This window comes from Tympanuchus pallidicinctus, unplaced genomic scaffold, assembly GCF_026119805.1.
Source record: "Tympanuchus pallidicinctus isolate F22 unplaced genomic scaffold, pur_lepc_1.0 scaffold28, whole genome shotgun sequence".
Taxonomy (NCBI): domain Eukaryota; kingdom Metazoa; phylum Chordata; class Aves; order Galliformes; family Phasianidae; genus Tympanuchus; species Tympanuchus pallidicinctus.
In genome coordinates, this window is record NW_026294745.1 from 3670643 (window position 1) to 3685675 (window position 15033).

At 43.8% G+C, this 15033-nt stretch overlaps 1 protein-coding gene across 5 annotated transcripts in view; it reads right to left on the reverse strand.

The window, feature by feature from the left end:
• Positions 1-15033, reverse strand: part of TMEM132D (transmembrane protein 132D) — a 215712-nt gene that overhangs the window by 4523 nt on the left and 196156 nt on the right. For 4 of the 5 annotated variants that reach the window (XM_052690816.1, XM_052690815.1, XM_052690817.1 and 1 more), the window contains 3 exons: positions 4793-4998; positions 3415-3688; positions 1452-1643 (listed from right to left, as the gene is read on the reverse strand). In XM_052690816.1, the coding sequence (XP_052546776.1) occupies positions 1452-1643; positions 3415-3688; positions 4793-4998 (672 nt within the window). Of the gene's footprint in view, positions 1-1451; positions 1644-3414; positions 3689-4792; positions 4999-6767; positions 6854-15033 lie in introns of those variants that run through there. The other variant, XM_052690819.1, reaches the window with a different exon arrangement.

Sequence of the window (15033 nt, forward strand, 5' to 3'; positions counted from 1 at the left end):
GGTGCACGATTCCTTGCTGGTTTAGTACTGATCCAGCGCCGTTCTGTCTACAGTCCTATAGCAAGAGAAGCACTCATCTGGACTCCATTTCTGGGGGCTGAGCTGCATACTGGGACTAAATGCCATCAAACACAGCTTTTGGGTTGATTTCAAGGTAGTTTGTTTAACTCTCCATGTCAGCAATGGATTAGCTCAGTGGCCTTATTTCTAGCTGCCTGGCATTGATTTCTTAACTCCTGGAAGACTATGGGAGCCTGATTTTTATCACCCTATAAAGATGGCAGTTCTGCATTATTTCTCATCTTACATCCCAAGGATAAGACCCAGTGATGAATTAAAGCATCTCAACAGTTGGCCAGATTTCAAACGTGTATGCCGTGCTCATTTACCTTTAAAGCTCAGATCATGTTTAAGAGTTAAGAGCCAGGTGCATCTTTGACATTAGTCCCAGAGTGATGGATTTGGTTGAAAAAAAAGTTTGAATTTAAAATCTAGACAACAGCACAAGGACAACTGTTGAGCAGGACCTGATGGAGAGGTGATAAAGTCCAAAAGCCCTTAGTGTTTTTACCAGCATATGGATGGCTCAGTACAAGGATTTCAGATCTGCCGGAGCTTGAACAAGGCGAAGTTTGGTTGAACCATTCTTAGCGCCAGAAGAAAAAAGAGGGGAAGTCTGGTATTACTCACAGAATAACCCCATTGCAAAGGTAGGATCAAAGGTAATAGACACTGGAGAGAAAACTCTCCCATTCCCCTTTGTCACATGTCAAAATTGATCATGTCCACGAGAGCCTGTGAAGATCTGACTGAAGAAAAAGGGAACATCAGACAACAGTGATCACTGATACAGGGACTGAGAATAACTGGGAAAAAACGATTTATGTACGTATTTATGTTTAATCATGTATCATATTCTAGTAATGACTTAGAATGAAAAGGATGTTCCCCAGATACTTAACATGGTAAAAATATACATATATATATGGAAGAGTCTGGCACTATGCAAAATACCTTCTTTTTTAAAGATGGACTTTAGAACTGATTTAGCTGACTTCAACAGGAGGCTGAACTCAGCAATGCCACTGGCATCATCTCCACTGCTGTGACAGGAGCTGGATGGGACAGAAAGGGGTGTGTGTGTGTGTGAGGTGACTTCTGTTGCTTATTTATGACACATCATTGAGTTGCACGGGTTATGCAAGGGCTGCAGCCAAGACAGATGTGGCAGGCTTGTTTGCTGACTTGTGTTGTTTAGTCTTTGCTATTTTTGTGAGATCTTTGTTTTTCTACTAGGGCACCTGATGGTCTTTGTTAAGAAGTGCCCATAAAGAAAATGTTTTATTAGTATATTGTTAATAAAAATCTGCTCCATCACCTCAGCTTTAAGATTAAGTGTAGTGAATCAGAGCAGCATCCTTTCACAACAAAGTACATGTGAACAGTAGTACCTGTTTTGGAGACTGGAGCAGCTCTTGTGCTACTGCTGTAGCAAAGATGGCCTTATTGCTTCCTGGGCTGAGCTGCAGGGAGAGTGACAATCCAGTTACCAGCTGCACTCCCAGGTCAGTTATCGTCACCTTCTCATCCAGAACTGTCACTGTCTTCTCAGCCAAAATAGCATCTGAAAGTGGGGACAAGATCTGAAAAGAAAAGTCAAAATTAGCTACAGCCATTCTGCATAGCAGAAGAAAATGCAAAGTAAAATGGTGATGCAAAGCTATTGTTACACAGATAAATGCTATTAGCTTTTAACAGACACTACTAAAATATGATGAAAAATGAGCCAGTCACATTGTATAAGTCTTCTGCAATAATAGGGTGCTTATAACATCTTTTATTATAGTAATTATAATCAGCTATGCTATTCACATCTCTGATATGATAGCCACACCTGTTTCAGATACATTGAATATTTTAACTGCAATCTTTATGTGAAAAGCAATTTTTTTTTAACGATAATGTCATTGGATAGCATGTGAATAATGCAATCCATACATTTACATACAGTCCTTAGAATAAACAACACTATAATTATTCTGTTGCATATTGCTACAAGGAACAGTCACAGTACCATGTACAGAATTGACAAAGAAAACTAGTTTTAGTTAATAAAGCATTCATGGAGATCAGTGAACTGACATATGACACCCAAAGATGTCCATTAGCAAGTAAGTTTAATTTAATTATACAAGGTATTCATTAAATGGAACTTGCTCTCTGCTGTTTGCCATTGGACTTTTCTTTCCAAAATTTAATGTGCATTTGTGGAAGCCTTAGAAGTCCCAAATCTCTAGAAAGTCATTTAGAAAATCAACAGATTTTGCAGAAATTCATAATCTCAAATCCCATTTCTCCAAACCTGAAAACACGTGTTATCAACTACTGTGATGGCTGTTTTCTGGTTTGATAATGAATACATTTGGAGATGTAAGATTTTTCTTTTCTTTTTTTTTTTTTTTAAAACTGTTCCAGTGCTTCTTAACATGTTTTCTACTTCTTAGTAGCAATAAATTATCCTTCTCTTCTCTTCTCTTCTCTTCTCTTCTCTTCTCTTCTCTTCTCTTCTCTTCTCTTCTCTTCTCTTCTCTTCTCTTCTCTTCTCTTCTCTTCTCTTCTCTTCTCTTCTCTTCTCTTCTCTTCTCTTCTCTTCTCTTCTCTTCTCTTCTCTTCTCTTCTCTTTTCCTTTTCCTTTTCCTTTTCTTTCTTTCCCCCTCCTTTTTTTTTCTTTTTTTTCTTTTTCCCCTCTGGGACCCCCATTTCCTGGGCCAGTATTTCTCTGCACGTCAGGAAGAACATGTGAAAAGATATGTGAAAAGCTGCCAATGACCCAATGCATAGGTTTAGGTGAGTTGCTTTTGATGGGGAAACTGAGGCACAGTGGCATTTACTGGCCATATTGGCTGAAACTGATGAAACAAATTCTGTACCTCTGGAGAATACAGCTTAGTTGTCACTGATTGATCTTTTAACATCACCCTAGAAGTGCTTGTTATCATTACTGCTTTATGTGTATTTGGAAATGTACCCTAACGTTCATGTTTTGTAACACTGCTTGAGCTCAGGAGGCTTGTGGGGATTCATTGCCATGTGACTCAGCCTTGGTTCCTCAGCCAACACGAGTTAACTTTGCCTCTACCCTTTCCTCTGTCGCTGTAGGCTTTGATTAGACAGATGTTCCACCAGCTGCATGCCTCGTGCTAGCCCATATGTTGGCTCCATGTTCAGCAATGTCCTTAAACAAAAATAATCATAACCTGCACTTACACAGGCTGGGCTAGATTTCCTAGGACTGCAGTCTGCATATTTCATGGCAAAAGACATGCATAGAAAACAATCTCGTGTCCTCCAGACCATTGGTTCAGAGGCGATGGATTAACAGAGGAAAGGGAGTAAATAATTAATTTTTCCTACCTGAATTGTTGTCATTCCAAGCTCCTGCCCAATCAAAACCTGTCCATCCTGTAGCTTAGCAATTCTTGGCTCCTCTACCTGCATGAAGTCGCTCACCAGGTCGGTGATGTCAATTTGCCAGTCAGAACCCAGCAAATAGCTCAGCTGGCCACCAGGCTCCGGGGCTTCGGCCACAAACTGCGTGAGGACCCGGACCATTGCGTGCTGGTACTGAAGGGCACAGCCTCTTCCCTTCCGTTCGTCCTCTTCTTCATCATCGCTGTCCCTGGCTGGTCTGGTAGATCATCAAGAGCCAAAAATTAACAAAAATTGATGCTAGGGGAGTTTGGAAAAGGAAAGTTGTTGCTGACATCAGTCTGTAGCATGGGTGGTGGAATATAGAGCTGCTGCCCTTCCCCCCGACCCCTCCCCAACGTCTCTGTTGAAACTGCTTCTGTCTGCATTTCTGAAATCAGCCAGGCCACCCTGCTTTCATCCCATTTCCCTTGTTCACAGCTGAGGCCTCCATGTTACAGCATGGCCTCGAAAATCACCAACCTTCTAAGCTTCACTGCTACGTTGTCCTCTTTGAACCTCTCTCATGCTTTCCAAACTTAAGTCTTTACTTTCAGGACATCCGCACTTTTTTTGTTCTGGATCTGCCCATAAACATCTTGGTGTTGCCATGGAAATCTCCTCTGTTTACACCTACTTACATATCTTTTTCTGTATGGCATTCAGGCTGAAATCACTTTTCCACAAACGTCCTCACCTTTCTGCTTTGATATTAACAGAAGCCTGGTAATAAGTGATGTTCTCATCAGCAGGTGAGAATGGCAAGTTCCCACTTTATCCATTTGTTCTTCTGCTTTACAACACTGACAGCCTAGATCTGCCTGTATCCACTCACCATCCTGTCCTCACTATCTGTGGGTGCAGACAACAAACTTAAAGCCTTGCTCTAGCAGAACCCTGACTCTGGGACATGATCATTGTCACTGGATCCTACAACATGAGTGCAAAATAAGCATGCACCAACTGTTTGCCATTAAAAATGACCAAATTACCTGGCAGGAGCTGTGGACCAGGTGGGAGCCTGGCCAGAGCTGGTCAGTATGGGTGCCTCTTGCTGCTCCCATAGCCAACCCTGCAATTGACTCTTTTTGTTTCACTCCCTCACACTATAAACAGAAATTGATTTCCACTGAAGGATCATGCAACCTGCATCTTCCATTTCCCTTATAAGACCAGTGAAGTAGCCTATTGAATAAATGTCTGATGACCTTCAAATTTACACTGGAATTGCATTAAGGCCAAATGAGCATGTTCAGATCCACTGCCTCTGACAGGTCTTTGGCAAGTGCACAACCCAGAATGAACATCCTCTAATGAAACCTACCTCTTATTAGAGATGATGGGGACTCTCCATCCCTTGATCTGATTTAGTTCTGTGTCAGAGACCTCTATCTGCAGCGGGAGACGAGGAACCCAGACTGTCATTTCTAAAGGGGCACTCAGATGCTGGTAAGTAAAATTAACTATGACATTCACTTTGCCTTTCATTTCCTTCCCATTGACAAAGACGTAGTCACACCTGTCAGAAACCTGGAAAAAAAAAAAAAAAGAGGAAGAAAAAAAAAATTAATGAGTCTCCTCACAAATTATAAAGTACATCACAGAGTGAGTGGGAGGGAGAAAAAGAATGTAAGTTTAAACTAGCTCCAAGTTCAGAGGACAACTAGGAATAACAAGAAGGTTGCCTGGTGTGACCGTAAAAGGCTGGGTAATTTAGCATCATTTTAACAGGTAGGCTTTCTCTGTTATAAACATTTCTAGTATAACCTGAGATAAAAGAACATCTTTCTCTCCTTACTTCCCATTCCATACTACGACTGTCCTGAAACAATGGTTTTAAGAGAGGATTCTTCTTTGTCCTCTTTGACTTTGTGGGCTCCACAAGGAATTCCTTGTACCCTGGGGGAGGAGCAGGTGGATAATTGCCTGATTATGCAGATCAATAGGGGACAAATTTGTATAGTCACCTCTGAACTGGGACAAAGAGTTTTTTGCTATGGGTGGCAAGTGGGGTGATTGCATCAGCCCAGTGCTAATGGAAAGGGATTAGAAAAGGAAAGGGACTCACACTGGAAAGGGACTCACACTGATGTGCCCAGTGATGTTCATTGGGCCAAGCAGCTCCATCTCAACTGCAAGCCCAACAAAGGTCTTACACACCGTGCTGCTCAAGCTAGTCCTGATGTCACTTTATTTATAGCCTGCAGCTCTGGACATCAATATTGCTGAGAGTTACTAAATCTCACTCAAGCAATTTAGCAGCTATTGCAAGCATCTAGGTGAGCTGACAAGACCTGTTCATTACAGCTAGTTAAAATATACGAGTAAATGTACACGTCAAATAATTTATTAACTACCACTTTACCATGCTGATGATGTGAAGGAATGATCTATTAAATCCCTGAACTCTTTTCACAATCCATTACCAGCCAGGCCATCTATTCCATTCTGTGGATGTATTTAATACTTCTGACTCCAGAATGCAGTCTCATCCTCATCTGAATTTAATGCCATTTTCTACTTTTCTGTTTAAATGTTAAATAAATTTAAATCGTATTTAAATATCAACAGCTTTTGTGGGGTAATTTGCATTTCTAATATTATTATCTTTAAACAACAACAAACCCCCCTTGCAGACAGTCCATAGCAAATCCATTTCCATCCTTGCTTCTCTGATCCTAGGTAGTGTACAAAAAAGGTTATCACGACTCTACCAATACCTCCCTTGCAAGCAACAGCTGTCTTAAGGTCAAAAACTTGCAGCTGCTATTGGTTTCAGCAGGAGAATATTGAATTTATTTACAGCCAGAATTATGTTGTTAGGGATATTCTCATGTTAGCATGTTTTACAGGAGCTCTTAACAGCTCCTATCAGGATCCAATCTCATTGTGCTGTACAACAAGCAAAGCTAGTTGCTGCCACAAAAGCCTCAAGGCATGGGTGAATGCACCATAAGGGCCTCACAGAAGGCTGGAGCACAGAGTAACAGCCATAATGCTGATCCAACCTGGCTCAGCTGAGAATGAGAGTGCAGGGCTGTGAGAGAAGCCTCAAGTGAGCCTGCAGAAATGGCCATGGGAAAGGCTGGAGGCATGAGCATGTTTCCCTTCTGGGAAACGCAGGAGAACAGACATGATGCCCCTGCATCCTTACAGAACGCACACTAATGTGAGTGCAACACTCAGGGCAAGAACTACATCCTACTTCCCACCTGCAACATTACCAGAATGTCCAGCAGGCAGGCACAGAGCTTCAGGCAGTGCCTGGTACATCTGCTCCTTTTCTCACCCCATATTACCTTGCTTCTGCAAGTGAAAAACTTCAATTCCTTGCTGGTGTTGCAGTTATCCCTGTTGCCTTTTTCTATTTTAAATACTGCTCTCAGACCAGACAACTTTCCCATGTGCTATAAAGCAATGTCTGCTGCTTTTTATACCTTTCTTCTTTTCCCTAGGCTGCCAGCAAGAAATACTGGGCAGTCGCAATGTGCTGATTTCCACCTGTGAGGCAGCTGGGTAACCTAAAGAGGAGGTGGCCTTGAGGAAAGCACTGAGCCTGGGGCTGATTGCCCTGAGGTCCCTCACCCACCTTTGTGAGCAGCAGGTTGGACCACACTTGTAAGAGAATGGCCCGAAGACAAGGATTTTCTTCAGAGCAGCACAGAGCCAATAGGTTTCAGTGCCTTGCTCACCACTTCTGCTTCCAGCCAGCAACACCTTGTGTTTGTGAATCTTAGGGAGCTAATGCATTTGGCAATTAAATGTCCCCCTGGGTGATCAGCCTCTGGCTGAAACCATTTCCTGGTGATTTCAGATGCCTTGCAGCACAGAAATCCTCTGCAGAGCAGAGCCCCAGGACCCACAACCCTGCTGTCCAGCCCTCATGCAATAGGGCTTCTGGCAGGCCTCCTGCCAAAGAGTCGTCTCTCTGGAAAATGCTTCCCTGTAGGAGCAGCAGCCTTTGAAGCATTCCTGCACCACGCAGGTGGGGTTTGGCTGTTGCTTTCATTGGGCTGCCTGTGTGTGAAGAGCAGATCTGCACACAGGGGCTGCAGCAAGGCTGAGGCTCTCCCAGGCAATACAGGGAACTGCTGTATTACTCCAGTAAGTGATGGGAATCCAACTCGGATTTTAATTCATTAATGCTCAAGCAATAGCAAGAGAAAGAACATTTGTCAGACAAAGAGACTTCAGCTTCAACTTTATCAGAGGTTATTAGGAGTGAGTTAAAAAAAGAATCCAGCCCTAAAAACCTACTATATGAAAGATTAAATTAATACCCTGACCTTGTGCTTTCAAGATAATGATTTACAAAACAAACCGATGGTCAGAGAAAAAAAAAGACTGGGCTTGGGATACCCACTTACTCCCATTTCCCTTTCTGTAAGTGAAGACAGCAACAACTATGAGCTCATTCAGCTCCCAGCCAGCCCTTCACTGCTGGAATGAATAAGCATCACTGTTCTGCTGCAGTTTGCATGCAGTCCTAACAGAGCAGCATCAAAACATGGTGCAAAATACAGTACATTTTCATAACTCGGGCCAGGACATTCAGAAACAGGTCATCAATAGAAAGGCAGATTAGCTGTGCCTGTGTTGCTGCAGACACATCCGAACCATTCATCTTCCACCACAAGAGAAAGAGGAAAAAGATGTAGAGAAGGAAGAAACATCGAGCTCCTCTGTCTCTTTTGAGACCGAGTTTTCTAAGCTGTTTGTTAGAAATGAGTGCAGATTTTGTGGAACAAGCTGGACAGGGCTCAGCCGTGGCTCGGCAGGACAAACACTCACACGCAGAGCAGAGCAGAGAGCTGCAAGCACAGCCCAGCAGCTGGTAGCCCCAGGCAGCCCTGCAGCAGCATCCCCAGTGCCCTGCAGCCCCGGGCTGCCCCACGTCACACTGATGGGGGCACAAGGCAGCCCTGTTGCCACTGCCTTTCCCGAGCATGCTTGGCTCTTCAATCTGAACTGGATTTCCACCCGTCACTCCATCGAGCAGCTCCTTTCTTTTGCGTTAATTCACACAACCAGCCTTTAACCACCAACCCTTCCTGCACCGCAGCTCTCGCTTTGCACGCCTCACCACACACAGCAGTAATGGCTGTGGCTCAAGTTTATTAAACGCATGGATGGAGTGGCTGCACATACCCTCGGATGTGGGTGCACAAGCGTGTGAGCGAGTCTGCACTCTATCAACAGACAGCTCCCCAACAGCCTGCTATTAACTACAGAGGCTTTGCCCCCAAACAGAAGACTACTAAACACACTATAAAATGCAACGGGAGCTACAAAGGGGCTGGAGCAAGGTGCAGGGAAAAGCGACGTGCTGTGGTTCCAAAGTGCGGGGACTCTCACCATCAGTCTTTTCTCTTTCCCCTGCCTTTGAGTTCCTATCTCATGGGGATGGCCACTCCATGGTTCTCAGGAAAGGTGAAAAGGGCTCCTGAGGGAAGGAGTAGATTTTCTTTTCCTGCTAATGTAATGCTGGAATACATCTCTGCATGCTGTGGCTGTAATACAAGGACATTATAATGCCATTAAATTCTTCTGGTGCTGTGCTCCCTTGCTAAAGCCTTTCTGGGCTTTGTGTCACAGGGGCCTTTCACACATCTACGCTGAGCTGCCTGCTATTAATTAAGGGCAGCTGTACTCACAAGATGCTCTGCAAATTCTCTCAACACAAGGGGACTGTGGGGACTTTTATCTCTGAAGGGAGATGAGATCTGAATGGCTTTTTTGGGAACAAACTTGGTAGGATATTAAAGCACTTCGAGTTTTGCTGGGCTCCTGCAGCTCCACCTCTTTTCCTTACATCAGTGAACAACTCCACACACACATTTAATCTCCATCCACTGGGGCAGCAGAGGTCAGAGGTCCCTTATTGGCAGCATAGCACAGGATTAGGACTTAGATTGGTAGGTACGCCATGTCCATACCAAGCACGTGGCTCTGGCGAGCTGGATGTCAAGTTCAATCATCAGCACTATAAAATGTGCAGAGAGGATATTTCAGCTGTGCCCAGCACTGCATTCAGCTTCCCAGCCCTATTCTCTGAATGGGAGCAGAGCGAGGGCGCTGCCGATTCCTGCCACAAAATCCTCATCATAAGCATTCACTCCTCAGCCCCAAGTGTAGTTCTGTACACCCAAAGCTGTGCCCAAAACTCAACTAGCAGCCCTACAGCTGTGAAAGTGATGCTGCTGCATCACTTGAACACACAAACTCTGTTTCCTTGGCAAACAATCACTGACCAGAAAGGAGGGGTTCCTGCTGCACCAAGGCTCTTCTTTATTATGTTTACTTAAAACGTCTGTTTGTTTTATGTGTAAAGATGCCAGCTCTCTCTCCTTCAAAACACCCTACATTCTATACTCTTCAGGTGTGATCACAAGGAAGGGAAATGAGATTTTATTAATTTATCCTCATTTCACGGTTTGAGAGGCGATCTGTGGAAGAAAACACTCAGCCCTTTGAAGCAGAGCTGCAGCCAGTCCGGGAGAAACATGGAAAGAAGCAATAAGGTTGCTCAGAAATCACACATCCTCCCTACCCACTGCCTCCTGCAGTGTATATTGGTCCCATCCCTTCCCTAAAAGCATGTTAGTGCTCTTCCCATTACCCTTTTGAAAAAGGCATCTCTGGTAGGTAGGTATCTCTGTAGCTGACTATTCCTTCAAGACTGTATACTCTATGTGAGGTTTGGGCTGAATAGCAACTAAAAATCTAACCGTAACTCCCAGAAGAGGCACACAGTATTTCACCATTAGCTCTCAGAAATAACTGGAACTGTCTTCTCTCACTTCATTATCATTAGTAAATTCCCATGGGACAACAGTAAAATCCTTACAGGAAACTGCTTTTCTGACGCAGTAATTGTTGGACCCCTTACAAAGTCACAGCTAATAAGTCTTTGAAAATTAAACGCATCTGGAGCAGTTCTGGTTTAGCCATTTCAAGGGTGGCCAATTAGGAAAGCAAGTCTCTGTATTTTGGAAACACACTGGGACTCTGCCTCCAATCTGTGCTTCTGCAAGTGCTCCTTCCCCCATGCAAGCACTCTCCATTTCTAAAACATGCATCAAGTACAGCCTTGCCACCTTGGCAACCTCATGGGATCTCTTCTGATTTAGCGCTGCACACATTTTCCTTGGTCTACCAGCATAAATGGTGATATTTAGTAACGTAAGTTATGTTAATGAGTCCTGCCTAAATCACCACTGTCAGAAGAAGAATGGAGGAGTCTCTTATAACCATTAAAAATGAATGAGGAGGGAAATAAATAAGCAAAAGCAGCTCATTTGAGCTATAAAAGACTTCAGAACACAAGCTGTGTACCAAGGTACAAAAGGATGAGGCTGTTATTAGCTCCATAACTCACTTAGAAATGACTCAGGGGAGGCGGAGCCACATTTAATCACCTGTGCTGGAGGAGTGCGGTTACCGCGATAACCCACTGCAGCCTGAAATCAGGCAATGCAGATAAATGGCCGCAATGAAGCAGCAGCACGGGGCGTAGATCTGCCCTAAGCCCATTGTATGTCTAGAGATGGGAGATGTCCTGGTCTGGGATTTTGTGAGGACCCAGAGGATGTGAAATCACCATCCTGAGATTCAATGGCAGCAGATCTGTGAGCCACTCTGGATGTTGTTGGAAATAGGAACCACTGAACTGCTGCACTTAAGGAATAATCCCAGCAGCTCCTGTGATGAAGGGGCACACCTTCAAAGTATCCACACTTTTTTGCAGCAGTTTTCCTGTAGCAGCACAGCACCAGAAAGTGCTGCTATCCACAGCTGCATCCACTTTTATTACCCAAATGCCTTCCTAAGAGCTTGTTTTCTGCCACATCTCCATAGCATCATGCTGCAAGCATTCCTGACAATGCTTCAGAGGAAGTTCAGCAAAAAATAGACGTTAGCAATGAGATGTGCAATTGAAGAAACGTCTCTTTGATAGTTTTTTTTACTGCACTAATCCGCCTGAAGCACATTATAGGTGATATTGATGAAGAGAGCTCTGATGCTTATTTATTTCTAAGGAATTTTTAGTTTGTTCTACAGCTCTGTGGCAAATATCAATATATTATCCTCAGCAAAATATACCTGAGCAAAATGTAAAATAGCACATTTCAAAACGACTTACAATTCTGGGCAAACATCCAATTTTAGCTGCAAGTTTAATACTTCTTTTGTGAACATTATGGGTCTGACATAACGTTTGCAGCGTGTTGGTGTAACTAACTGAAAATCCCCTCATTAAAAGTGTCTCGGAAGAATCAACTTTAAAAAAAATAAATAAAGATTGAGATTTGGAGTATATAATTTTGGTGGATTTTTTCCCTCCAAAGCCCAAGCTTTGCACTCACTTTGAGTGCTAAGAGCCATCAGATAAATCTTTATGCAGTGGATTTGCACAGCCATGTGTTTTTCAAGGATGCAGTGAGAGAAGAGCAGCTTCTTCCTTGTCCCCACTGAGCTCTGGGTCTCTGGGGGATGTGAGGTGGTTCCTTTCCCCAGAGCTGGCAGTAAGGCTGCCTGCAGCACGAAGCCTCACTGTAACAAGCCTTTCAAGACACCTATATATGGTTTCATTTTTGGGTCATGAAATTCGGTTTCATTTTAATTTCAAATGATTAAAATTATGTAAAAATACCAGGAGATCAAGAAAGAAGTTATTTTAAAATGAAAAAAATCAAAACATTTCACTTTGCAAATGTCAAAACAAGATGTTTCTTTGACACAACAGGAACCTGTTATCGTGCTTTTTTTTTTTTCTTTTTTTCAGAGATGAAATTCCAGAGAAGTTTGCATAATTTCTTGAAACTGTTTTTACAGAACTACAAATTCTGAGAGAATATATCCTATCAAATTTTCCCCAATAAGCTTAATCAGCTGGGGCCACAACTCAAAGCAAAACCATCACAAGAAAACTCTGCTCAATTAAAATCCAATCACTTCATGCAATCTGGAGTATCTTTAGAGAAATGAATAGTGCTATTTTCATTTGCAGAAAGGAGTGCAAAGGCACAGGACAACCTCTCTGGAAGTCTGGGATTAATTCCCAACCCACGCTTACAAGATAGCTGCGTATAATTTATTGAGACTCGTACTCTCAAGGATATTGAAGTCTTTACTCCCATTGAACTCAGGGGAATTTGGTGGTTAAATCTCTTTAAGAATCTGGGCTTGAATCAGCTTGTGATGTATTTGTAAAATGAGGAATACTCTCCCCTTGTTTTACAAGGATTTTGCAAAGCTTAATTTATAAGAAACAAGGTGCCGGGGTTACACAAGTACATCTTTCCTCTGCTTAACATTTCTTCGTAGTTAGAGAACAGTCCTTCCCTTTTTCCACCCATTCTAGGAACCAGCAGCCAACGAGAGCCCTCCATCAGCACAGCACAGCTTGGTGGGATGCACCATAGGGTTCCTGGCAAGCAGGCAAAGCCAAGAGGAATCAAACAGCTTAATTCACTCCTGCTGTCCTCTGCTCCTTCTGTGGCTGCAGCCATCCCTATTGCTGTTGGCTGTGCTGCCGTCCCTGCTTTCCAGCTGGAAAAGGAAGGTGGTGCCTTCCTGCCCACCTGCTGCTCCTGGTGTTGGGAGAGCAGGGATCAGCAGGAGGATGCTCTGTTAAAAATCACTGCTGCCAGCACGCGGTCAGCAGGAGGATGGAGCGGCCTCAGCACCGGCTGCCCTACATCATGGGGACATGAGGATGTCAGTGCTGGCACACAGAAATGCCAACGTTCCATTAGACAAGTGCTGTCTGACTGCTCGCCAGTACTGTGGGCTCAACCCACCACCTTGTGCTCAGGTTTTAGAAGCCACAGTTGGCTGCAACAAATGTGACAATGCTTTCTTGCCAGTGTTAATGAAGTTACAGCTTCCTACCTCTCTCCTGATCTGAAAACCACATGAACTCCATATCACTCGCTGTGGTTGCCCAAGCAAAGCAGGAGAAGAACGATAAACACATCAAGTACCCTATGGTTTGTCACTACACTGAGAATGCCATTTCTTCCCTCCTTCCATGAAAGCTTAAAGAGGAATAATGGCAGTAGAACAACCATGCTTCACGCTCATGAAATAATGGAGATGCTCAGGCTGCAATTATGATAAATACTGGCTGCCCAGTGAAGGAGAGCCAATGCAGGGACAAACAGGACGGACCACACACTGACACAGAACCAGGGGACAGACAGTCTCCCATTGGTCAGCTCAGGTCAGTGAAGCAGCACAGGGGAGAGGAAGGAACTGCAGCACACAGAGCCTGAAATAGCCTACTGTAAGGTCTCTGTGTATCATGCATGAGAGTCCCCTTTGGGGGAGAGGAAAATGGGCAAAGCCACATGTGGCAGGGATCTGAGAATACACAGAGAGAGCAAAGTGCTTCAGGTTACTCCTACATTCTCCCGTGGCAGCTGAGGGAACAGAGGATATACTGAAACTCACCACATGCAGAAAGGGCAGGTGAAGGAGATCCGACATGCCTAAGGCATCACATAATATTTGTAAGCAAGTCAAGAAATGGACTATAAAATGCCAGGGCTCTTCTAGAACGATGTTATTCAGAACCAGAGCACCACTCTGCCAAGGCAAGCTCTGTCCTCGGGGCAGGTGTTTCCTGCCTGCTGCCTCCAGGAGCACTGCGCTGGTGCTACTGGCTCAGGCTGCTGCCACCTCCATGGCTTCTCAAGGCTTCAGCAGCCATGGGAACTTTTTCTTTTGGGGTGATACCCCTGCAGTGTAACAGCATGGGCAGTTGGAAAGATTGGGCTGTCTCAAACTCTGCAATTTATATAGTACAGTATTTCCATTGGCTATGTTGAGTTCTCTTTTTTGGCACTGCCATCACATATATTACAATTATGTTAACAAGCCTGTCCTAAGGAACTCCTATTTTTCTCTTCATTACCCTGAGACAAACTTCCAGTCATTTCTCATCTACCCTTATCCAGCCATTTTTGATAGACTGTACAAGTGTAGAAGCAGAACTCTACTTCATGAACAAATTCAAATGACTATTACATTGATGCTGCTCTTAGTGGCATAGGTAAAATGGAAACAAAGCATGCTTGCTGTGCTAAGCAGCGTGCATTGCAGCTCCCCCACACACCCAGCTGTGCAGTGCAGGATCCCACTGCCAGGCAAGACACGGGACTGAGCTTCCCTATTTCAGATGGAACTTCTAAATCAGGAGTTCCCGAAGTCCTGCCTAGATGACAGTGTTACAAACATATCTGTTAAGCAACACCTGTAGAGAAATCCCCTCCTCACCAGCTGACCAGTTTCCACCCTGAAACACGTGCAATGAAAGTCACTGTCCACCTACAAAATCTTCATATCGTATTCCAAAATTTGCATGTTACTCAGCACTGTGAACAAGCTATGATTCACCACTGACTCCAATTAAATTTATTTTTTCCCTTGAAAAAATAAGACTCTCTTTTAAAGAGTCTCCAAAACTAAAAAATGAATAACATCTAAAGATTTTTTTTGTATCAGCTGATGCAAAAGGAATTACCACTGTTACTGAGGCGTTAAGCATGGCTGCTATGGTTT